General features: G+C 46.0%; 1 protein-coding gene across 5 annotated transcripts in view; it reads right to left on the bottom strand.

The window, feature by feature from the left end:
- SIN3A (SIN3 transcription regulator family member A) overlaps positions 1-24280 on the bottom strand; it is a 32339-nt gene that overhangs the window by 4623 nt on the left and 3436 nt on the right. For 3 of the 5 annotated variants that reach the window (XM_074549541.1, XM_074549540.1, XM_074549543.1), the window contains exons 2-16: positions 19158-19378; positions 17567-17743; positions 15385-15491; positions 14628-14910; positions 12466-12735; positions 11635-11787; positions 10696-10854; positions 9425-9514; positions 7899-8017; positions 6232-6442; positions 4662-4778; positions 3727-3965; positions 1981-2164; positions 1238-1811; positions 665-834 (exon numbers count right to left, since the gene is read on the bottom strand). In XM_074549541.1, the coding sequence (XP_074405642.1) occupies positions 665-834; positions 1238-1811; positions 1981-2164; positions 3727-3965; positions 4662-4778; positions 6232-6442; positions 7899-8017; positions 9425-9514; positions 10696-10854; positions 11635-11787; positions 12466-12735; positions 14628-14910; positions 15385-15491; positions 17567-17743; positions 19158-19346 (3042 nt within the window). In that variant the 5' untranslated portion in view covers positions 19347-19378. Of the gene's footprint in view, positions 1-664; positions 835-1237; positions 1812-1980; positions 2165-3726; positions 3966-4661; positions 4779-6231; positions 6443-7898; positions 8018-9424; positions 9515-10695; positions 10855-11634; positions 11788-12465; positions 12736-14627; positions 14911-15384; positions 15492-17566; positions 17744-19157; positions 19379-22874; positions 22894-24280 lie in introns of those variants that run through there. The other 2 variants (XM_074549542.1, XM_074549538.1) reach the window with 2 other exon arrangements.

Here is a 24280-nt window from a genome sequence, read left to right as displayed (position 1 = left end):
AGGTTTAAGATCAAATCCATATTTTGTGTAAGTGTAAAAATCAAAAGTCTCCCAACTGTCTTCTGAATTCAGTTAATCTCTGGACTGAAGGGCTTCTGAAGAGCAGCTCTACCCTTCTGAAAGAGAAAAGCCCTTTCAAGCTATTCCACTTCCAGCCCCTTGTGTCTGTTTTTGTTCTTTATGCTACAAAAAGGCACAAGAATTTTTCCTTTGCTCACACATTCTTCCTACCAACCCAATAAAAAGACTGGAGTTTAACAGCCAAAATGAGCTACTCCAGCAGCCAGATAAAAGAGACAAAAGGTTTTTAGAAAAAGCATGCACTCCTACAGCACTGATGGAAAGGAACTATTTAGATGTAATTTCTTTGTTTTTTTTTTCAAAGCTAAAGCAAGATTAGCTCTGGACACGCTTTGAATACTTACATCCTAAAACACATGGAAAACTTTGTAGAGAATATTCTCAGTAATTCAAACAGATCAAAAATCACTCTCTATCACTTCTTTACTATGAAGGTCAGAGAGCTGGGTGAAGGAATACCCTGAATTTAGCTGAAATTCCCCATGTGGGCATACAACACTGCCTCCAACGCCAGCCTGGAGCGAACAACATGCCTGCTGTCCCTGCCCCGCCCCACCCAGCCCCCAGGCCGTGCTGCAGGCACCTGTCTGACGATGCTCTGGATCAGCTTGTCCATGGTGAAGGCGATGTAGGCGTGGATGGTGAACATCTCGCGCAGCGAGTCCTCGTACTGCGACGAGTCCATGTTCCCGTCCAGCAGGTTGCGCACCATGTCCAGGAAGGCCGGGTAATAATCCTCAACATCGATGTCCACTGCAGCAGGAGAGAAAGGGACCCATGTAAGCTGAAGAGTCACTTAAACTTGTCCTTTATGGACGTAAATCTTTGTACACAAAATCATACCTTTTAAGGCCACAGGTATTTTCATAATATTTGGCTTTCTAGCTCTAGCCTCCTCCAGGAGCAATTTATTTCTGAAAGGTTTTACTTAGGGAACTTGAGAATACACAAGTGTACACCAATGAAATAACTGCTGCTTATTATCCTTCTGCTAGTGCAAGTCCTATGTTCTCCCCACCTTCCCAGGGATAATAATAAAAGAGAGCCCATGTTAAAGGCTCACTGCTGTCACGCGCCTGAAGACACCAAACACCCTGTCAGCACACTACAAACAGAAACACCATTTTCCCCCAGCCTCCCAGCAGAAGTCACTCACTGGGCTCCTTGAGTCGCAGCTGGATGGCAGGACTGTCGCTCTTGTCTCGCTTTATGCCCAGCACTTCCCTCTCCCACTCCCGTTCCCGCGTCTCCTCCTCGATCTGCCGCTCGGCCTGGGTGCAGATCCGCAGCAGCCGCAAGCACAGGATCTGGTGCAGCCTCATGAAGATGTACCAGTTGCTGTTCACGTAGAAGAGGTTGTAGACCTCATCCATGCCCCGCAGCTTCTGGGCTGTCGTGTTGCTGAACATCAGCTTGGTTTTGGGAGGGCTGCCCCCAACACCGTTGTGCTTTTTTGCAGCCCCAGTGGCTTCGTCCACATCCATTTCCTCTTCTTCTTCCTCCTCCACATCTGAGAGTTCACCTCGCTGAGCAAACAGCAGGTCTGGAATGAAGTGATACATGATCTGCTTGATTTTGTACTTGTCCTCCTTCTGGATTCCCGTCTGCCGCTTCACGTGGTGGATGATGAGAGAGGCAGCATCTTCCAGGATCTGCTTGTCTTCATAGGCTAGTGAGAGGTGTGGGCCTGTGGGGACTCCAGCATTGTCTTCTGAAGCCTGTTCTTGCCTCTACAAAGGAGAAACAGCATAAAAATCAGCCTAAACAATCCTTCTCCACCACCCAAGAGCCTATTAGAAACAGATTTCCTCCCTCATCAAGCTGCGAGGAAGAGGAACTGAAACTGCACTAGCAAAGTGCATAAGCTTGAGGGAAGGAAACTGCTGGTGACCATCTCACCTCATCATAGATGCTTTCAATCTCATTGAGGAGACTCTTTGACCTTAGGACCTTGGTATCATTCTGCTTGAAGTTGATGCCCTGGTGGTCCAAGGATTTCAGGTAATACTTCTCATTCTGCTCTCGCCAGACTTTATTAAATCCTCTCTGGGCTTCTCGCCACTCCTCCTCTTTCATCTTTAACCTTGGATCAAGAAAACAAAGGTGAGCTAAGAGGTGAGCATATAAGAAAAACCTCAGCTTGTGGTTCTTAGTGAGTGTAGACAAGAGCTGAACTCCCAATGAAATGGGCATGGATCCAAGATCCCACAGAAAGGAGCTTTCCAGGAGGTGCCCCCTGGACACACCCTTCTGGAGAAACCACTCTGGGTTCCATTCACATTTAGGTAAAACCATGCAGGAACAAAGCAGCCCTAGGAGAAGGAATAAAGGGACAGGGAAGGCAAAAACGGCCCTGGTCTCAGAAATCCCCAGAAATCCCCACCTGTGAAACAGGGGCAGGTTAGTTTGGACAACCGAACAAAGCATGGACACCTGAGTATCCTGGGAATGCACCCATGAACCTTGAGTCAGCATCCCAAGCAAAGCACCCCTGATTCAGCTGAAGAAGGGCAGGGAAACTGGGATCTTGCAGGTATCCTGGGAAGGCTGCTCTGCCCAGCTCCACAACTCCAAAACACAGGACCCAGAGCTCCACAGAGATAAAACAGCATGTGCTGCTTACACATCCCCTCAACCTTCCCCAAGGAGATGCAGCATCCACTCCCTTTTAACTAAGGAAGGGGAGGCTGACAACAGAAGCAGGACTGGGAATCTGAGCATAGCAGAGACACCAGGATCTGGGCACACACACCTATAGGATTTGGAAAGGGATCACAGTTAGCCCTGGGACAATAGTTCCCTTATCTTACACACAGTGCTGACACCAGGGAAGAAAAAAGTTGAAGAGGAGACAACAAAAGCTCTATATCCTTCCAGCTGAGCTGTAAGGATTTTGCTTCAGGAGGGCAATTCCCTGTAGGTGATCATTATGGAATACACCAACTGTCCAGAATATAAATGATTTTTTTAGTTTCACAGAAAAATAGAATCATGGATGGCTTGGTTCAGAAGGGACCTTACAGATCATCCTGTTCCACCCCTGCCATGGAGAGGGAAACTTCCCACTGGACCATGTTGCTCCAAGCCCTGCCTGGCCTTGAACACTTCCAGGGGTTGGGCAGCCACAACCTGTTACAGACAATTTTTATGGAAAACCCTTTCCTTAGGATTCTTCCTCCTGAGAAGCTGAGAGGCCTCAGGAACAAAATATAAACAATGGTTATCTGCTGCTATGGAATGCAACACAGGTGGATCTGTGATTGGTCTCATAGAGTTGTTTCTACTTAATGGCCAATCACACCCAGCTGGCTTGGACTCTCTGTCCGAGACAGAAGCTTTTGTTATCATTCTTTCCAATTCTATTCTTAGCCAGCCTTCTGATTATATCCTTTTCTTCTATTCTTTTAGTATAGTTTTAATGTAATGTATATAATAAAATAATAAATCAAGACTTCTGAAACGTGGAGTCAGATCTTCATCTCTTCCCTCATCCAAGAAATCCTATGAACACAGTCACAACCACCTTTTGGGGCAAATTCACAGCCTTAAAGGGCACACTCAGCCACGTTTCCATAAATTTGGAGGGCACAGAGTGCATCACCCTTGTGAGGGGAGCCTGGGGCAGGGTGCTGGGGCAGTCAGTACCTTTTCAGCACGATGGGCACAGCCACAGAGGGGTTCTTGCGCAGCCCATCGATGATGTCCGCGGCCTTGTCCGCGTATATCCTCTGGAGAGCCTTGCGGTGGATCACCTCCGAGGTGCCCCCCAGGGTGTTGTCCAGCCGGAATTTGGCCTGCTCCTCCGCAGACAAGCGTGACAGCTTCTTCTGGATTGCCTCCAGAACGCGGATGGTTGCCAGGTTGGTCTCCAAGACAACATCCAGCTGGAGAGAACAGTGCCATTAGCCGTAGCGTTTGAATAGACAAAACATGATACTTGACGGAGGCAAACATTCAAGTGACACGAAACAAGAAGCTGTGCCTGTTTAACAAGGTGTACTCGAGCACTTTGGTGTTCAGCTGCTCTAAAATAATCCAATTACATTTCATCTGCTACCTAAATAATACTGTGGAAGAATTTAAAGGCTACCAGGATGATACAGTTTGGAAATTACATATTCCAGCTGGGAATAGAACACAATTGACAGTTACTCTACAAAAGGACGTGCCAAATCTGTGCAGATTCAGGTAATTGCCCAGCTAACTTCCATTTCCAGTCAAAATGTCAGTCATTTAAAATCCTGAACATATTGCTTTGCAGATGATTACAGGGGAATGCATGTTCTCATGCACTATGTGGGCAGGAAGAAAAGATGCAGCAATTCCATGCTTGTCCATTCAACAACTTCATGTAGAGCAGGGTGAACTAAATTCTCCACACAAAAGGTGAGGGGCAGGTGTGGCAGCTTAGTGGTTATGCAGCCAATGCTTCTTGCATGAAGAGAAAACAAGCTTTTATACCAAAAAACAGGTGGCAGATACAATAAAAGATGCAAAATTAAAGGTATCATCACATCAAACTCATTAACTGTTCACAGAACAGAGCTTTCTGAGATATGAACCAAGGAAAAGCAACTTACCTCAAAACGCTCGTCCTCACACCTGTAGATGTGCTCTTCATATTGGGTCTTCTTGGAGCTCACAAATGTGGAATCTTCAGACCAGGATGGGAAAGAGACCCAGGTGTCATTCAAAACCTTTGAGGGAGGCAGAGAGAGAACAAGAGTTGTGGTCAGTGTTCAAGAGGATCACACCTGGCCAGCTTCAAGAGCAATCTTCTGATGGGGCAATCTAATTTCCAGCTGGAAAAAGTGTGTGCCTTCCAAAGCCCAGCATTCACAGGGCAACCCCAAACAGCCAGACAGTGTGAAAAATTCATAGGCTGGAGCTCTGAGGAAAAACCTTATGGAAAAGAGGAAAATAAAGGTGAAAGGAGCTTTTTCTGCTACTTTGGATTAGTCAGCTGCAACCAGCTGGATCCCCATGTGTGATTCACCATCAACACTGTATGGTCACCACAGCAGACCTGACTATTAGACAGGACACAGTTGCTGCCTCCAAATAAGGCTAATTGGAAGGATAAAACCATACCCCAGCATCACCTTTCCTGACAAAACAGCTCAGCACCTGCAGCTTTCAATACAGGAGCAGAACATAAAAAAGCAAACAAACAAACAACCCAACAACCACCTCAAAGAGGCCAAAGGCAAAGAAACAATAATTTTGGCAGGTAGTCTTGAAAACCAGATCCAGTTTCCATAAACTCAAAGCCTGAACAACTGAGTCATTAGATTCTCACAGGAGAAAAGTTTGTAACTGCATCACACAAGAAGCTTTTGAGAGACGTGTCAAGACATGGATTAAAAATTCAGCATTTCAGGGAGAAAGAAGGATGCATCTGAGGGAATACGTGGGAGAATCTGTCTACAGAAAACATGATTTTCTTTTAAAGTTGGCCTAGAGACAACTCTGAAAGCAGACTAAGTGAGAATTTAGGTAAAAAGGTGGCAATAATCCTGAATTACATACTACCTTGTAAAGGACCTCTGAGATCACATTAAGATCACACAGAAAACCAGTTCTGTCATCTCCTACTTAAGTTTGCAATCTTAATGTTCCTTTCACAGGTCATACCACACAGCACATCATAAACAAGATGTAGGAGCATTAGGTATGTCAGTAATTAACCATCATAACTATTCAGTAGGTTTTTCTCCAGCTGCCTCCCAACACTCTATGCAAACCTTTCACAAACTTCTGCAGAAGAGCTGATGCCAACCATCACAGCCACGTGGGTACCACAACTCCCAGCATAACCCAGTTCCTAGACGGACACCTCAGCCTGTGCAATAACTTCTGGCTGTGATCCAGATGTTTATGGGAGTGCCACCAGGAATTCCTGAGCTGTGCTCCCCTGGGGCTGCCACACGCACAGCGGGGATCCTGAGCCAGGATGGTGTGCCCACACACGCCTGGCTGCAGAAGCAGCATGCATCAGTGCTGGGAAAGCAGCTGCCTGACCCCAGCCCCATGCCCACCACCCCCAGGAACCTTTCCAACACAGGGATACAAACAAAATCCCCCATCCTGCTCTGTTCTGCTATAAAAAGGCTGGGAAGAGCCTTGCTCTGTGCACTGCCCCTGCCTTACCTCTTTACACAGAGGAGTCCTCCCCGTGCACTTGGGCTGCTGGTAGCTCTTGGGCAAGGCTCTGTAGCTGGAGCCCAGCCTCTTGCAGGAGGCATAGTCAATCTCCATGGCAATCCCCTCAGTAGCCCGTTCCTTGGGATACGTCTCCATGTGAACAGACTCCTTATATCCCAGGAAGTTTTTAAACCAAGTGAACAGTTCTGGGAATTTCCTAAAATAAAAGGAATAAAGTGAAAAATGAGCTAAACAAAATGCAAACAGCACTGAACTGCGATGCTGAGGCTAGAATTGATTACTACAGAGAATCCTCTAAATTATCAATCTGGTGAGACGACCCTCTCTGCCCAACCCCACTTTCACAGAGCCTGATAAATGAAAAGCAAGCACCTGCTGTAGATCAGGTGAGGATTGCTCTCCTGGTGCAGCTAAGGTGCTTTAGGATTAGTGACCAGCAAGGAGCAGCTGCCAAAGCTTTTGCTACAGGGACAGCACTCGTGGCACAGCCACATCTGGGTGTCCCCAAACCACCCTGGTGCAGAACTCAGGCCAGGTTCTTCATTGTTTGCCAATGGTTTGAACCTTAAACCAGACCTTTCCTTTCCAGAGGCAGCAAGAAGAAATCCAAAGGCAACTCTGTAACTACACAAAAGGTTTCAGTGCCAAGCAATTGCTTCAACCAGACTTCACAGAGCAGCATGAATCACAGAGAAACCTTTGCCTGCAAGGCCCAGGTTTGCCTGTTTGCAGAATTTCCTGAAAAATTAATTTGTCTAAAATACAGCATTTGTTCACATCCTCTTATTTCATGCAAAGCTCCAGCAACAGGATGAACTCAACCTGTTACTAACTGAATCACTAGTTATTAATTGCAAAAGACAATGTCCAACTCCAGAATAAAACCCCCCCTGTATTTTATCTTTCCCTGTAGTTAGGAGCACAGGCAGTAGATGGGAAAAGTACAGAATTTTCCTGTCAAATATTCCACCTTTTTTACCTAAAGTCAGGTATCCTGCTGATGCCTGGCTAATTCCCGTGGACCTACAGAGTGAGTGGAAGCTCCTTAGGGTAGTTTCTCTGCACAGTTGAGAATTGGGGTCCTGAACCCAATTTATGTTGCTACTACCTTCTCCCTTGGAACCAGGAATTCAGTGCCCAGGTAAAAGAAACACTGAAATCCGGCTGCCCAAAGTAGATGAGAAGATATCTGTTGGTTTTAACCAATTAACAGAGCTGTTCTGTACACTGCTGACAATCATGGAAGTTGTAAATTCCTATTTAAAGTACAGAGTTCCTTAACATTTTTAGTTTTGTGACAGAATTCAGCTGCTTTTTGGAAACTTTAGTGAGCTTATATTAGCACTCTGCTTTTTTGGGGGGACGTTTGCCTGTGTAATTAGACAGTTGATCTTTTCTCAAATGATATAATTTGAGAATGATTCCATAACAAGAAACTGCAATAAAACAGGCTGCTCATAATTTTGTTTGCCCTACTGGAAAGGGAAGGCACACAGCAAGCAACACCTGTGCTGCTCCTGCACACTGCCTGTCAGGACACAGCTGGGAATCTCTCTGGGATAAGGAACAGGAAAGGGCACTGCAGAAGGCCATGAAGGTGTTTCTTCCCTGGCTCCACAAGAGAAACAGACCAGGAGAGGGGCTGCACTTACCCCAGGAATGGGGAGACCAGCTGCACGAGCTCAGCCCTGGAGATCACCTCCTGGTTGAAGATGACCAGGCAGCGCAGGAAGTTCTCGTACGCCTCAGTGCTGCGCAGAGCTTTGCGGACCTGAGCCAGAGAGACAAGAGAAGAGGAGCGGTCAGGGTCACACTTAGCAGGGGGAGGTCCAGGAGACCTGGGTTTGACACTGTTTCCCACCAAGGCACACAAATCTTTGAGTTGAACAGAGAGAACTTGCCCTGTACACAGGGCCAGGCAAACTGGTACTGCTGGAGCCACCCCCACACTGGGATCCCCTGCAATGTCAGCTCTGGGGCATTACTCTAAGAAAGGAGCTGCAAGTGCAGAACTAAATCCTTCAGAGAACCCTCTAACAGCTGGATCACAAAGCACTGGATTCATGGACAACATCAGTTACAACTGCAGCACCACAAACCCACCTAGGCTGCTTTTAAACTTCAGAGAGTATTTCAAGCAGGGAGTGGGGGATATGAGACCCATGCCTGGGTAACACCTCTCCAGCCTCTGCCTGCTTCCAGCTTGGATTGTCACAGACAATCCTCCTTCTGTGACCTCTGTAATCCTCCTTCTGTAACCCTGATCTTCACAAAATGAAAAAGCCAAACTATTCATCCCAACACCACCACCTTTCCCACAAGAACAGCAGGATCTACACATCCGACTGAGATCTATCACTGTTAAGTTATTCATCATTATGGTTATAATTCCACAGCAGGGACTTCTAGGTTTACTCATGTTAACACCTACACATCCTCCAAGCAATAAATTGGTTCCCAGTTACCATTAGCTGGTTCCCATCACGCTGCAGAATTCACCAGTTCAGCAGGGAGCAACCAAAACTGTCATCAGTGCGTGAATATTGCTTAAAAGATGGTTTTAACTTCATCCCATACTCCCCTCTGAGCTATAAGGCACTGTCTGGACATCTCAGAGAAGACACCAAGGTACCACTTGGAAACATCCCATATCTCCTTTCACTTGATCCGTGTGCTAAACCAGCAACAGGTAACAACTGTGCAATTAATTAGATTAATCTCTGAGGGGAAATTAAAAAAAAACAACAGCCCAATGTAAATATGAATCAGGTGCTTTGTAAACTGAGCTCTCCCCCTGCAGCCAGCTGGCTGTAGATGGGTACAAGCTGTGCCAACACAGCAAGACACATCATCAGCTGTAGGGGGATCTTATAAAGGGGAAAACCACTTGGAGTGTGGGTTACAGGAAAATAATCCCATTCCCTCAAACAAATTGCCCAGCAGCAGCAGGTGGAAAGCTGGAGGAGGAGTTTTGGGGAAAAGACACAGGTAAAAAATATCACCAATTTAAAAAAAAAAATTCAATGTATCTGACTTAGAGGTCGCAGGATACATCTGAGGTTAAGCTGAGAAATCAGGGTGGCGTAAATCTCACACACTTCAGTGTGATAAAAATCCAGATGTGTACATAGGAAGGATATACATCAAGGACATGCAACATCTACATCCTGCCTCTCACCTTCTCGAAGAAGAGAGATTCTGTCCCCACACCATGTTTGCTGGCTTCTGCCAAAGACTGGTCTTTCAAACCAAGCAGCTTTGGTTTTTTCTGTTATCAAAAAAAAAGAAAGGCAATTAAAAATAAAAGTTGGGATCATTTGATTATCTATCACAGGTGAGCACCAGCTCCCTGACCCCACCATGTGCTTCCCATTAAAGGAAAGATGGCTTTTTAAAGAAGAACAGTCTATTAAAGCATGTGCTACAAGTTAATTTACTGAATGTTAATAAGTAGCATGCCACTCCATATATCTGTAATACATTGTTTCACCCTTTCCTGTAACTAGCTGATTGTTTCAATCACACTGCAGCATATCTTACTTTGATAACTACTTTGGAAAACTGCCAGAATAGATGATTTTCCTATCACTCATCCAGTTCTGCAAGTCTTACACCTCCCCAGAATGGCAATTTTTTTTCTCTCTTACATTCTACTGAAAGATGCTTTACTTTCCCCATCCTCAGAAAGACTGTAAGGTGTCTCCAAAACGTGCTTTACTTTGGTGACCTCGATTTGAAGAGGAGGAGAAAGGGCAGAAGGGGACTTAAATGGTACAATTATGCCTGCTAATGCTTCTCATGACAAAGGAAGATGTACTGGCTTCAAAAAAAGCAGGCAAATTTATCCCTCATGCACAAACACGAGGTCACCTGGCCACAGGACAATTTTTGTTGCACTACAAAGCCTCGCTGCTCTCACAAATCATGCGTCAGTTGAAAAGGGCAAACTCTGCTGAGAGAATAATCATTTATCATTGTATTAAAAGCTTCATCACAGGAAAGATGAGCAAACATGATTCTACTGCATCTGCTCCAACTTCTACTACAACAAAGCTTTCAGGCACACCTTTTGAGCTCATCTTTTCCTACGTGCCTTAGGAACATTTGCTACAAATATTGGGCAAATTTATTCTGTGGCATTTCTGAGACTTTTATCTCCACACTCCATCACTCCCCCCTCATTAAACACTGCTATTAAAACTACATCTTTATTAGAAAGTGATGAAAACTCTGTTTCCCCAAGCCATTAAAGTAACTATGTCCCACCCTCAGGAACAGATACCACCACCGGCTTGCAAAAATCAGAGGCTAACACTTGTGCTTGGAAACAAGGACTTCTGAAAGGTTTAAAGACAAACACTATTTTCCATGTTCTCAAGCTGCAGCCTGTGCCACAAACACCACAAGGACTTGGAAGACACATCCTGAAGGAGCAGCCCAGGCTCTTACCTTCACCGGAGGGGTGGCTCCGGTGCCCGAGTGCCGTCGGATCTGGCAGCCATTCTGGTTGGGTCTCTGCTGCTTGTTGTTGAGCTGTGGCTTCTTCACTGTGCCCCCGTGGTCATTCCTGACTGATTCCACTTTCTCTGCAGTTGTCTTGCTCAACAGCTTGTTCAGAGACAAACCCATAAGACCATTAAGGGCTATGTTCCACACAGAATGTCACCGAATGGGTTGGGTTGGAAGGGACCTTTAAGGTCATTCAGTTCCAATGCCATGCCATAGTCAGGGGCACCTCTCCCTATTCCAAGTTGCTCAGAGTTCCATTTGGCCTGTCCTTGAACACCTCCAGGGATAGGGCAGCCACAGCTTCTCAGGGTAGCCTCTGCCACCCTGTCTCACCACCCTCACAGGGAAGAATTTTTTTCTATTATCTAATCTAAACCTACTCTCTTTCAGTTTGAAGCCATTCTCCCTTGTCCTGCCACTCCATGCCCTTGTAAAAGTTTCTCCATCTTTTTTTGAGGCTCTCTTCAGATACTGGAAGGCCACAATTAGGTGACCCCTGAGCGTTCTCTTTTCCAGGCAGAACAATCCTAATTCTCTCAGCCTTTCCTCACAGGAGATGTGCTTCATCCCTCTGATCATTTTGGTGGCCTCTGGACTTGCTCTGATAGATCCATGTCTTTCCTGTGCTGGGGACCCCAAAGCTCATAGCTCTAATGATCAATGGATTTTACTGCAGTTACAGTCCTAACTTAGAACAACCCTCTTGCATTTAAAATAAAAGTTTTTTTAGAGACAAGTTGTAGCCAGAAACCACAGTCTATCCCTCGATCTCCTTCCCACACTCCAGGAAAGTTAGAGCAAAAGCCCATTTTTCTGAACACTGGCTTCACACAGAACAGTCTGCACTAGGTATTTCCCCCTATCTCCAAGGGTACTCACCACAGAGCTGTTGGCATCAGGCAGGAACTGCCCGAATTCTGAGAGCAGATCCTCCTGGTTCTTGAAGAGGCGAGCCACCTGGGCATAGACCTCCTGCTCTGTCAGGGCTGGTGTGTAGTTCCCTCCTGCCTCCTTGGCATTACGCTGCTCTTTCTGCCAGAGGAAAGAGGAGAGGTGTCAGAAGAAAGGATGCACAAACTATTCAAGTGACAAAGAAAAAACAAACAAACTTTCAGTGATAGGAATAATGGAACAGCAAAGGTCTCAGCTTCTTTTATAAAGCATCATACTATATTAATAGTATGACTCATATATTCTAAATATCTATACTTATATATACACTATAAATACATCCTAAATGCCCAACTGGCCCTGAACAATAAGACACTGACCAAGGAAGTGGTTCTTTTTGCTTTTAGAGCTACAGCCACATTGCCTCATCCTGACACGTGCTTATAGAAAAAAGCCAAACCCAGTTTTTAAACAAGCATTGCAGAGACTTCCAAATAAAGATGATGGATTGAGATCTATTACTTCATCCTGCTATGTAATCTTTTTAACTTGCCAAACTTCTGCTTAGTTCAAGCAGAATTCAAGACCAGTCTGGACAGGGCTTGGAGCATCCTGACCTAGCAGAAGGTGCCCCTGCCCATGGCGAAGGGTTGGACTAGATGATCTTTAAGGCCCCTTCCAATCCAAACCAGTCCATGATTACCTGCTGGCCACTGCTAGTACAGCAGAAGACCCAAATGCAAGTTTTGGACAGCACTCCCAAAGCAAAGCAAGAGGAAGAACCATACACAGACACAAACTCACATTGCCAACACTCACCTGATACGTATGGAGAATCTCCAGGAAGGCTTTGTAGATGTCTGGCTGTCCCTGGAAGCGGTTTTTGATCTTGTTGACGTAGTTGATGGCGTGGTTGAACTCCACGGGCTGATTGTTCTGCAGGGACGGCGTGGTGCCCAGGGAGATTGTCACGGGCGTGTGCGGCTGCACCGGTGGCGAGCGCGGCGATGCGTACGGCGGGATCGGCGGCGTCTGCTGGCTGGCAGGGGTGTGGGCCTGCAGCTGCGATGGCTGAGGGGAACACAGGCTCTGTTAGGAGGCAGTAGATCCCCTCACGGTCAGGATAAAGGCAATTTTAATCCACTTATGGAGATATAAATAAATAAATAAAAATAGATAAATATTTATTGGGACAGCAAAGACTAAACTGCATCACGGAGACAATATACCTGGGCCATTCAAGCAGTTATTATTATTTTCCTTGCTAACTGCTTTGGACTGAAACCTGGCAAGAGACACAAACTACCTCAAAAACTTAACAGAGACAAAATGCATAGATATGGCTGGCTCCCACACAGCCAGTCACTTTGGCACTAGTCAACAATTGTGGGATGAATGAAGGCAATAGCAAGGGAAAACATGAGTTTCTTCAGACAAAAAGCAGGCAGTGAGTAATTATTTTGAATACTCTCAATGGACATTGAACAGCCAGGTGAAAATTTAGTTTTGAGGTGGCATTTTAAATGGAAATGGAAGTACTTATTCCCCTCATGTTTTGCATTTCAAAACTCATATTAAACAGAGTTTTCAGGACTGAGAATTTAAATAACTGTCTTAAGATGGGCATAAATATCCTGTTACAATATCCTGTTCTGCCTTTACCTGCCTGGTAGGGACATCTTACCTCATTGTCTAGCCTGTCCCTCAGGCACATTTTAAAGCTTCAGCAAGGATAGTTCAACACTTGACAGGTGTGATAGGGAGAAAACCACTTATCCCATGGTGTTGAGAAGAAGACTGCTATATCTTTACTGAGAGCATGTACCTCTTCAGAAAAAAATCCCTGAAATCTAGCACAGGCAAGTTCATTCCGGAATGATCTGCAGTGTCCAGCTTGGCAAATCTTTTAGCAAATCTTTCAGCATGTTTTTGTTTGCCATTTCTGAGCAGGAAGTTGCATGTCCCAACAATGTTTGCCCAGAGATCAGCTAACTGCCACATTTTAAATCCTGCTGCTTTTTAACTGCATGTTACCTTTTCCTTTAGCTTTTCCAGGCAATTGTTCTCTAACAGTTTAGGGATTAACCCTTGAAACTTTGGAGATCCCCTCCCTAAGGCTCTGAAATATTTTTGCACTTTGAGGCTAAAATACACAAAATTTCATCTGGAGTAATCTCCTTGAATGTCTATTATCCTGTTCTGTTTCCCATAAAATACATTTTTTGGACAGTAGAATCTGGATTATATCTAAACCAGAGTCAAATTTTCTTTGTTACTCAAAGGTCTCTGTTTTGGACACACACAGCCAATACCTACAGGCAACACCATGGTAATTCTGCTAAACTCTTGCACTTTAGATGTTGCCAATAACTCCTGAACCCTTCCAGCTGACAGCTGAACCAGACCCTTCTACAAAAACCATTCAATCTGAAAACAAGACTTTAAGCAATGCAGAGGCCACCAAATAACAAATGAAGGTCTCCTAAAGGCTTAATTGCCTCAAGCATTTGAAATGACCCACACACTTTCACAGCAAAGAGAACATCTTTATCACAACCTCTGTTTTATGGGCAATTTCTTGGGACTTTAGGTCTAAGACAACACACACAAAAGCAGGCAGACAGTGTGTGCCCAGTGCTTTAACTAGGAACCTTTTCCCTAGGTTGCTGGATCACTTCTTGAATAATGTGTGTGCCATTTACCAGATGCTCTGACTGTCTTTCAGTTCCCCACTGCCAGCGACAAGGCTTCTCCAAACCCTTAATGTTTTGGAAAGCTTATTTGATTTGCTGTCAAATTAACTTCTTCAAGTTTGAAAATGAGAAATGAATCCAGCAGCAGAAGGGGAACACATGAAGGTTCACGAATACTGTGGGAAAGCAGCGTGGGAGTTAATTTTTCACCCTCTAGCTGCACACCAGCTCCAGCTGGAGGCAGCAGGGTCTCTGTGCTCTCAGTGCAGGTCACCCAGAGCCCCTCACCTTGCTGATTTTGGCAGGTGTGGGCTGTGGTGCCGGCTGTGCTGGTGTCGGGGTCGACTGCGCCGAAGGCTGCGACGGATGCGGCGGCTGCGGCTGCGGCTGGGGCTGCAGCCCGTGCGTGGGGATCTGGTGAACCTGCCCCGGGGTGGTCACGTTCACCATGTCATTGGTCTGCACCTCAATCTTGTAGCCAGGTGGCAGGAAGGTGTTGAAGCCCATGATGAGGTCTGGGTGGCCCTTGAAGAGCTGCGACACACGGCTGATCACGCCCGGAGTGTCGATGCTGGGCAAGGAACAAGATCACAACGTCACCGTCCCCTGGCACCTTGCACTGGGACAAAGTTCTCCACACAGCAATCTTCCAGTGCACTTTTCCTTCCCCTTATCACCTCTAACACATAAAACAATGCAAAACTGAATCCTGCAGACTGCTGAACTCTAGAGTGACATTAGCATTATTTTATCAGCCCAGACAGGGCTTTATATCCATGAGATCCAGTCCCAAGTCTGACCATTATTAATGGGCAGACAACCAGATGAATCAGCTGTCAAGGCTGAACTTGTGAACTCCCACTCTAGGCAGAGATTTAGTATAAATGAAGGGATGCATTTCATTTTCAGAAAATAAAGCACACAACTGCTTTTACATCATTGTCCAGGTGTGTTATTCTGTTTACAAAGGACAGAATTCAGCCCCTGCCCTGTGCTCCCATGTCCACACACACTCTGGAAGGAAGAAGCAAATGCAGCTTGTTACCTTTGAGATTTAAATTCCTTCATAATATCCAAGAAGTCATTGTAGACCTGTGGCTGACTACCAAACTGTAGCTTCACCTGGTCAAGGTAAGACAATGCATCCTCCACCTAGAGACAGACCAGACAGGTCATATTAGCAGAGAAGATTTGATTTCACCTCCCATTGTTCTGTAAAACATTCAGCATTTGAAAACACAGCTGTTAGCCCTGAGCCTGGACAGGGAATTAAGGAGCAAAAAGCTCGTGAGCCTGGTTTATGTATTACCAGCACTGTTTAAGTACGTACTCACTCCCCACTCCTGGCCCACAAGATAAAACTGTACCAAAAAAAAAGACAAAAAGAAAAAAAAAAAAAAACGCAACACAGATCAGCAGAATTACTCAGAATGAAAAAAAAACAAAACCCAACATGCTCCAAATCTACCATCACTGAAGTGACTGCTAGGATAAACAGAACTAGACTGAGTATTTTTCCTGCATTCATATGTGGAAATTATTATGGAAGTCTAAGAATAAGCAGAAAGTGGAAATGACATATTCAGTGTAGTACATGTCTGCCAGGTACACGCTTGCACTTCTCTCAAAAAGCCAGACACTTCAGTTCAACATAGAAGGGCTTTGATAATGGCAACTGTGGGTGGCAAATTGTTTTACACCTCAAACAGCAAGAGGTTCATGATTTGTGTACCAACAGCCAATTTTCAGAGGTGCAGGAAGAACAGCCATGGCCCAAACCAAGAGCTCTGGGTCCCTGAGCCTCCAGCAGCCTGGCCAAGCACTCAGCAGCTGCAAGAGCTGCAATGGGACCCCTCTTTGGTCTGAAATTAAACAATGAAAGAAAAGCTCATGTATAGCCCCAGCTTTGCACCAGCAAAGGACTTTTCAAGGATTTCACTGTGAGGAAGAAGTGCTCTTTTTGAAACTGGTTTTCAGAGGTTTGTAGAAATTAAGTTTCCCACATTCAGCAAAAGGAAAGGGCAGTGGTTTCCACCAAAACTGGAAAAGACTCACACCGTATTTGGAAGAAGCTGAAACAGGCATCAATTTGTATGTATGTGCCTTCTCCAAATGTAGCAACTTAAAGGGGTTATTTTTGGTGGACTTTTCTCTTTGTTTAAGGGTTTTACAGCACATAATCTGAGAATAGAGCCTTCCTTACTCCCAAATTACTCCCACACAACCACCCACATATGCCATGTGTTCAGAAAAGCACCAAATGTTTTGGTAATTTAACCCATTCATCCAAATACTTTTAAGCAATACATTCCTCCTTTCCCTCCCTGCCACAAATCTTTTCCTGGCCAGTCCAATTTTCTTTTTACGATGGTTATGTGAAACAACAGGGCTTCAGCAGAAAGAGAAGTCCATTTCTGTGTTCAATAGACTCTCAAACATGAGAAAGGAAAGGGGGGGAGAGGAGAGGAGGAGAGGAGCAAGAGGGAAGGAAAGGGAAAGGGAAAGAAGGAAAGGGAAAGGGAAAGAAGGAAAGGGAAAGGGAAAGAAGGAAAGGAAAGGGAAAGAAGGAAAGGAAAGGGAAAGAAGGAAAGGAAAGGGAAAGAAGGAAAGGAAAGGGAAAGAAGGAAAGGAAAGGGAAAGAAGGAAAGGAAAGGGAAAGAAGGAAAGGAAAGGGAAAGAAGGAAAGGAAAGGGAAAGAAGGAAAGGAAAGGGAAAGAAGGAAAGGAAAGGGAAAGAAGGAAAGGAAAGGGAAAGAAGGAAAGGAAAGGGAAAGAAGGAAAGGAAAGGGAAAGAAGGAAAGGAAAGGGAAAGAAGGAAAGGAAAGGGAAAGAAGGAAAGGAAAGGGAAAGAAGGAAAGGAAAAGGGAAAGAAGGAAAGGAAAAGGGAAAGAAGGAAAGGAAAAGGGAAAGAAGGAAAGGAAAGGGAAAGAAGGAAAAGAAAGGGAAAGAAGGAAAGGAAAAGGGAAAGAAGGAAAGGAAAAGGGAAAGAAGGAAAGGAAAAGGGAAAGAAGGAAAGGAAAAGGGAAAGAAGGAAAGGAAAAGGGAAAGAAGGAAAGGAAAAGGGAAAGAAGGAAAGGAAAAGGGAAAGAAGGAAAGGAAAAGGGAAAGAAGGAAAGGAAAAGGGAAAGAAGGAAAGGAAAAGGGAAAGAAGGAAAGGAAAAGGGAAAGAGACCTGGCCGAAGGAATTTTGGGAAAGGATGGCTGACATCAGGCAGTTGCTGACGTTACCTTGAGCCTCTGGAACTGCTGCTGGCCCTGCACAGGCACGGCTGGGGGCGTGGGGTGTGTGTGGCTCTGCACCACCTGGCTGCCGTGGGGCTGCACGGGCGCAGGGTGGTGGTGGCCGCTGTGCACGGCCGCGATGGCCGGCCCGTGGCTGCCCGAGCTCTGCGGCACGGCCGACACCTGCCAAGGCAAACAGCACATCAGGCACGGCCTCCCAGCTCCCCAGACGCTGCAGGACAGTCAAGGAAGCAGAAGGCAGCTGGTTTGAGCTTTAACCATGACTGCTAACAGCTTTGCTCGACCAACTCCAGACAACTCTCATCCCACCCTCCCTGCAGACTCGTGCCAAACACAGGTTGTCCCCAGCCTGCACGCTCACTGCCTGTCCTGCACATCCCCTGACACAAAGACCTGGAAAAGGAGGGTAAAATGGAATTTTTCATCTGGCAAGAGCCAAGGTTCTCTCCTTTCCCGATATGTCACAAGTAATAATCTGAATGAATGAATAGACATTCTTGATAATTCAGTTTGGTTATTGAAAGTCAAATTGTGGCTCTCTGGCATCAGTAGGCTCTAGGGGAAATACCAAGCTCAAAACCCAGCTTGGTATTTCCCCTAGAAAACCAGGGAAAGAACAGAAAGCATGCACTTTTGGGACTTCTTCATACCATAAACCAGGAAAATTTCAATTTGGAAAATCATTTTCACAAACCCAGTTTTCTATCTAAGCCTCTTTTAGATGGGACATACTTAATTTAATCTTCATGGACAAAATAAGGTTTGCCTGCTGGTCCTTCTAAGTTCTTTTCAGGAAGGACTGCCAGTATCAACACACCCTCTTACAAAGGGTCTGCCTCTGCAGCTCTTCAGCTCAGTGGCTGCCACTATCAGTGTGAATATCCTTTCTGCAGAAGCAAGGATGAAGCTGTGTGTAAAATCAGGCACTAGACAGGGAGAGCAGCTCACCAGCAACACAAGAGTGGAAGATTGAACATACCAGAAATGTGGCAGAGACAAATATCCCACAAATAGCTGTCAGTGAAAGAGCAGGGAAAGGCTATCTCCAGTGTACTCTCAAAAAGATTCTTTTTTTCTCTGTTCCTAACTGCCAGCTCCTTGTAAAGGAGGCAAGAGAAGGAAGAGTGCCACCTAATGACTCTGGGGTAATGTTTTACGAAACATTTCAATTTTCCTGAAAGTCTTCAATCTAAATGCTGATCTAGTCTGTTAAGCTTAAAATCACCCAAGATACCATACGTCTTTTACAACAGCAAACCTTTTCCTGCTGAAAAACAGAAAAACGGAGGAAAAACCCTCCACAAACCTGACTGATTCAGAGACCATGGTCCGAGAAAATCATTAGAGGAATCATATAGAAGAATCATGCAGAAGAATCATGTTCAAGAAAGCCAAGTCACACCATGTTGGTTCATGAATGAAGCCAACAAAGCAAGCACTGACAACGAGATGTACACTGGCCATTTTTTAAAGGAAACCCCGGTTACCAAAACAAAACTTTGTGTTAAATACAGAACTCTGTGGTGCTACAACACAGTGCTGGCTGTCCAGGGAGCTAAGGGCTGAGCAGACACACCTGGTAGCTGGGAGTTACAGAGTACTGGATGCCCGTGGCTGACTGCATGGTGTCGGACACGGCCTCATAGACCGGCGGGGCCGGGGCGAGCACGCGGTGCTGGTGCGGGAAAGCCTCGGTGCTGCTGGTGATACGTCTCTGCTGCGACGCATACACGGGAGACTCCTGCTCGTCCAATCGCCGCTTCATGCTGAACTCATGCTCGGGAAGCACCTCAAAACCTGGGGAAAGCACACAGGGAAATTGATCCAGCATTCCTGTGCTGCAGAGATCACCGCGAGCAGGCATGGTGAGTTTCTGTCCGTTCCGGTGCTGGTGTCTTGTAAAGGAAAAGTGGAATTAAAGATTTAGCTTTCAGCATAAAACATGCAACTGTAGCCCAGCACAAAAAGTACAGCCTTATTGTTGTAGGAACTTGAAAGGTAAGGATTTCTTCAGTCTCACCTAAAGGATATTGCTAACACACAGATCCTGAGTGATGCAGAGCTCATGAATGCAGTGTTTGAACACAACAGGCTGGGGAAGCAAGGATGTGTTACCTACACACCATTTATACTGGCAACAGAAAAAAAAACCCTCTTGGACAGTCCAGGTAGGATGAGAGCTGCAAGAGATGCTTTAAAACATGGGAAAAACGCAGGATGCAGAATCAGAGTTTGAAGCTGCTTACAAAGCCCCAAAGCATTTAATACGTGTGTGTATTTAATACATGTGTATTTAATACGTGTGTATTTCATGTGTAACTTTAGGGAAATACCTAGGTCTACTACTAGGAGTATTTTGGGTACCACATGCCACACCTGTGGTGCTGCCAGCACCCTGGCCCCACTCAGAAGTTGGATTCCTGCCTGCCAGGGAGCACAGATCAGCAGCACCCTCACTTACTCCCCTGTATTTCTTTTCATGTTCCTGCCCAACCCCAAGTTGCTTTTCTGCAACTTGATTTCACTTCAAATCCAACAGGTCATTCTGCCACTATCCCACTCCAAAAGGAGCCATGAATTCCTGGCTCTGTGGGATTGAACCAGTCACCCCAGCACTCTTCACTGCAAGCAAATCCCAGTGCTGTTTTCTGTCCATTGATAGTTATTGCCATCCTTGAGACGTTATCTGCTGTTTATCAAAAGCAGAGGCAGCCTGTTAAGATGCTGGAAGGACAGAAAACAGTGAAACCACCCTCTTTTGTTTCAGGATCTCTCCAAAGCAAGGCCTCTTCAGTTCAGTGCAGTTAAGACACACTCATTGCTAAGGCAAGCACATGGATAAATGAGAGGGAACAACATTCCCCAGAATAATGGTAACAGCCAACTGTTACCAATCCCCAATCCCCATCTACCAAGTCAGGACAGCTCTGCACAGTCTAAACCAGTCATTAATCAAATAACCCAAAGACCATTCACTGATACCTCACATCAAATATGGAAACAGGAATCAGCAGGACAAAGGTGGAAATTTTCTTCTCCATGACATAAAACATAGAAAAGATATGGAAAAATTTGTTTTGGAAGGGAGCTTAGAGATTATTTCATGGGCAGGGACACCTTCCACTATCCCAGGGTGCTCCAAGCCCTGTCCAGCCTGGTCTCAGACACTTCCAGGGATGGGACAGCCACAGCTTCTCTGGGCACCCTGTGCCAGGGCCTCCCCACCCTCAACAGGAAAAAATTTCTTCCCCCTATCCAATATAAACTTTCCCTATTAGTCCCTCCTTTCACTTGGAGAGGGCAGGACAACAAGGATGATGACTTAATTTATTTTTGAAGTTACTCTCCAAGTTTAACCTCTCAAGAGTTCCCCAAATCACCTGGCAGGTCACAGACAGGAAGCAGAGGAGGATTCCTTGCTCAAAATAAAGGGGAAAAGCTCATCAACTGCATCTTAATTGCAAGTTACAAACCCTGAGTAAGCCTGACCCCCCCACACACAGGAACACACTCCAGGAGCTCACTTCTCTAATGGTGCTGCACTGGTTGGCTTTTCAACCAGTCTCTGCTGATAAATGAAGAGCCAGGAAGGTTAACATGGAGCTACTCCCCTCATGGAGACAGCCCTCTCAAGCACAGGCCACATTTCACTTTGCAAAACCAGAGTTTTATGCTAATAAGGCTGGGACTAAACTGAGTAAATCTGGCCTCACCCCATCCACCCACAGCAGAGCTGGCCAGGATTTTGCATGACAATGGCTAAGAGCATGACTAAAGTCTGGGCAAAGCCTTGGTGGCAGCTATTTACAAGCTACTCACCTACTTGGACACCCTCCTGCTCTGAACCCTGCTCCCCCAGCCAGCCCTGCCACCCCCCTCTGCCCTCCCAGGCTGGCTCTGCCCTCATCCTTCCAATATTGTGTGCAGATCCACGTGCTGTGGTGGCTGCTCAGTGTCCCAGCCCTGGGACTCGCTTCCCAGAGCATCACTCCACTCTCAGCCCTGCAGCTGCACCCACCAGCCCCTGCAGCAGAGGCTGTTTGAGGGCAGAGGATGGCTGCAAGGCTCACGAGCCCTTATGAGGATTAAAATGCCACCTCAGGCTGTCTGACAAGACTTTTCCCTGCAAAGAGACCACAATTCTTGGCCTGTGAGGCCACAGGAGTCATGACAGCACCAAGGATCCATCACCACACACACATCAGCAGCGTGAACATCAGTTTTTGAAGCTCCCAATTCTTGCAGGCCAAGTGTACAATCTTCCAATTTAGTTTGCTGTGTGGTTGAAACTTCTCTAATTTAATTGTAAGTTAATTGAAACTTCTCTAAAGCAAAAATTAAAACTCATGTATGTTGATCTTCCTTCTGAATTCCCCTCACCTTCACCAACTGAGCTTGGACTCTGCTTTTATCCAAGCACTGGAGCTGCTTTAGCTGTGAAATTCTGTATTACCTAAGGGTGTGTACCTCCAGTGACTGGTCTGCATCCTGCAGGAGGAGATAGGCTGCTGGATGGTCCCAAAGTGCATTAATTTCCTCACTGAAGTCCTGCTGATCTTCACCTGGCATCTCCCACCAATCTCCTCTGTTCAAAAGCTGGAGAGATCTGTCCTGCAGAAAGTCCCTCCCCTCCTACAGCCCACCAAAAAAAGCTGAGGAAGGAACAGTGAGATGAAACCCAGGACTAGACATGTCATTTTGGACTGATTTAGCCAAAGCACGCTGCTCAAAGGGGCAATTCCACCCACTTCCACCCTCAGTAACAACTGACTTTTCCTTAATGATGGCAAAGCCCAGCTAAGGGAAAGGTATTTTGAGAATAAGCACACAACATCAAAGACTTGTACCAAGAGTTCTCCCTCCACATTACAAACAATACTATGCTTATGCATCATCTCAGAAATGCAGCACACATCTCCGGCATCCCCTCATGGACTTTGAAGTGCAGATTGAGAGAGCCCCAATTCAAGCTGCAGCATCTGTAACCTTAATTTGAGGGTTGAAAAGCCCTCAAAATACAGCAGGGACTGAAAGTAAGTCACAAAATTCAGGTACTTTCCTTTGTTAAAAGCATCAACAGGATGCATGCAGGAGATCTTAGCTCCACCTGAGCAGACCAAGTCAAGAATTGAATTCCCCAGCAGCATTTCTACCCAAACTCCCTTTTAACTCCTTAAAAGGAGCACACTTCCTTCTGTCTAGGGGAGGATGAAAATTATTGGGTTTTTTTTTCCCCTGAGGTTTTTAGTTTTTAGGCTTTTTGAGGGTTTTTTTGCAGGAAAAGGGAACACACCTCTGAATCTTCCCACCTGTGCCACCTCCCAGCTCCGTGCCACAGGTAGGATGCATCAGGCAGACACACACAGGATCTTCAACTGGTAAAGCAAAGGAAAAATTAAGGAAAGCTATGTTGTATCTCAGTAACAATGCTAGAATTATGGAATTTTACCTCACCAGCTTCATCAGAGGGTTTCCCCATCCACCTGCCCCACATGAGCTGGTGGGACAGATAAGGGCAAGTGGAGCACATCCCTTCCTCTCTACTGAGGAAGGCAGAGGAATGGCAGTACTGACACAGAAGGAGAAGGAACAAAGAGGGGCCAAGGCTGGATTCAGCTGGAGGAGCACTGCAGGGCTCTCCTCCTGCCTGCTCACTGCCCCATGGGAGCAACAGAGGCACCATCACAAAACTGCCTCTCTGGTGGCAGCTCTGCTCCCCAGCATTTTACCACAAAATATCCCAAAAATATTCATTATTTCTACTGCAAGTTTCCCCATCAGATAAGCAGGGTCTTCAGGCATTGGAGATCAGCTGGTAGAGTTAAAAGAAATATCCAAATAGAGACTAGGAAGAAAGCAAATTGGGAAGGTGCAGTGCCTCAACACCTGTTGGAAACGCAGCACACCTGTGGATAAACACCACCACCACCACCAAGCTGTAAAAACCCACTGGAGAGGATTTTGATCCCCCTGAAAAACTGCAGGGAAACTGCAGAGCTGCAGAGGGCTTGTTTAAGACACGTGAGGGCTTTTTAAAAGGTTTTCTTTGAGGGAGAGAGGACTCAAAAGTAGAGAGCAGCAAGTGTGTCAGCTCTGCTCCCGGAACAGTCACGGATGTCCTGCAGGACACATCCCACACAGGATTATGGAGGAGTGCACAGCAGTGCCTGCTGAAAGGAGCCAGCTCAGGTTCCAGCAGTGCTGCTAACCCAGCCACACGACTTCCAGAACATGACCCAGCTTGTTCAGCAGTCACTGCTACACTTTGTTTTCACGGTGCCACACAGCCCTGCAGCACGGGGATAACCCCTTGGCCACGCTACAGAAAGGCACATCTGGGATCAGAGCATCATTCCAAAATGAAATGAGAAGCATCCTTAGAAAAAGATGCTGGAAAAGCACAACCTGAAGCTTTGGGAGAGTTTTCTGCAGGGTGACATCGTGCCAGCGCTCACCAAGAGGCAGATGGGACACAAACAAACCCCACTCATCCAGATGGGGAACAAGTTGGTGAGGCATTGATCCCTGCTTTGCCAAAAAGTGGCTCAGGTGCCAAACCCCACCACAGACACGATCCAAAACACGCTCAACAGGGCTCAGAGCATTGTTCTGCCCTGTTTCCTAACTGCACCTACCCCATGCACAGAGGGAATGTTCAGAATCCTTTTATTTAACCAAATGAAAAAAGACAAGATCCCA

Source organism: Zonotrichia albicollis, chromosome 11 (genome assembly GCF_047830755.1).
Source record: "Zonotrichia albicollis isolate bZonAlb1 chromosome 11, bZonAlb1.hap1, whole genome shotgun sequence".
NCBI classification, from domain to species: Eukaryota; Metazoa; Chordata; class Aves; order Passeriformes; family Passerellidae; genus Zonotrichia; species Zonotrichia albicollis.
The sequence above is the reverse complement of the archived record's forward strand: the minus strand, read 5'-3'. Positions and strand labels throughout refer to the sequence as shown.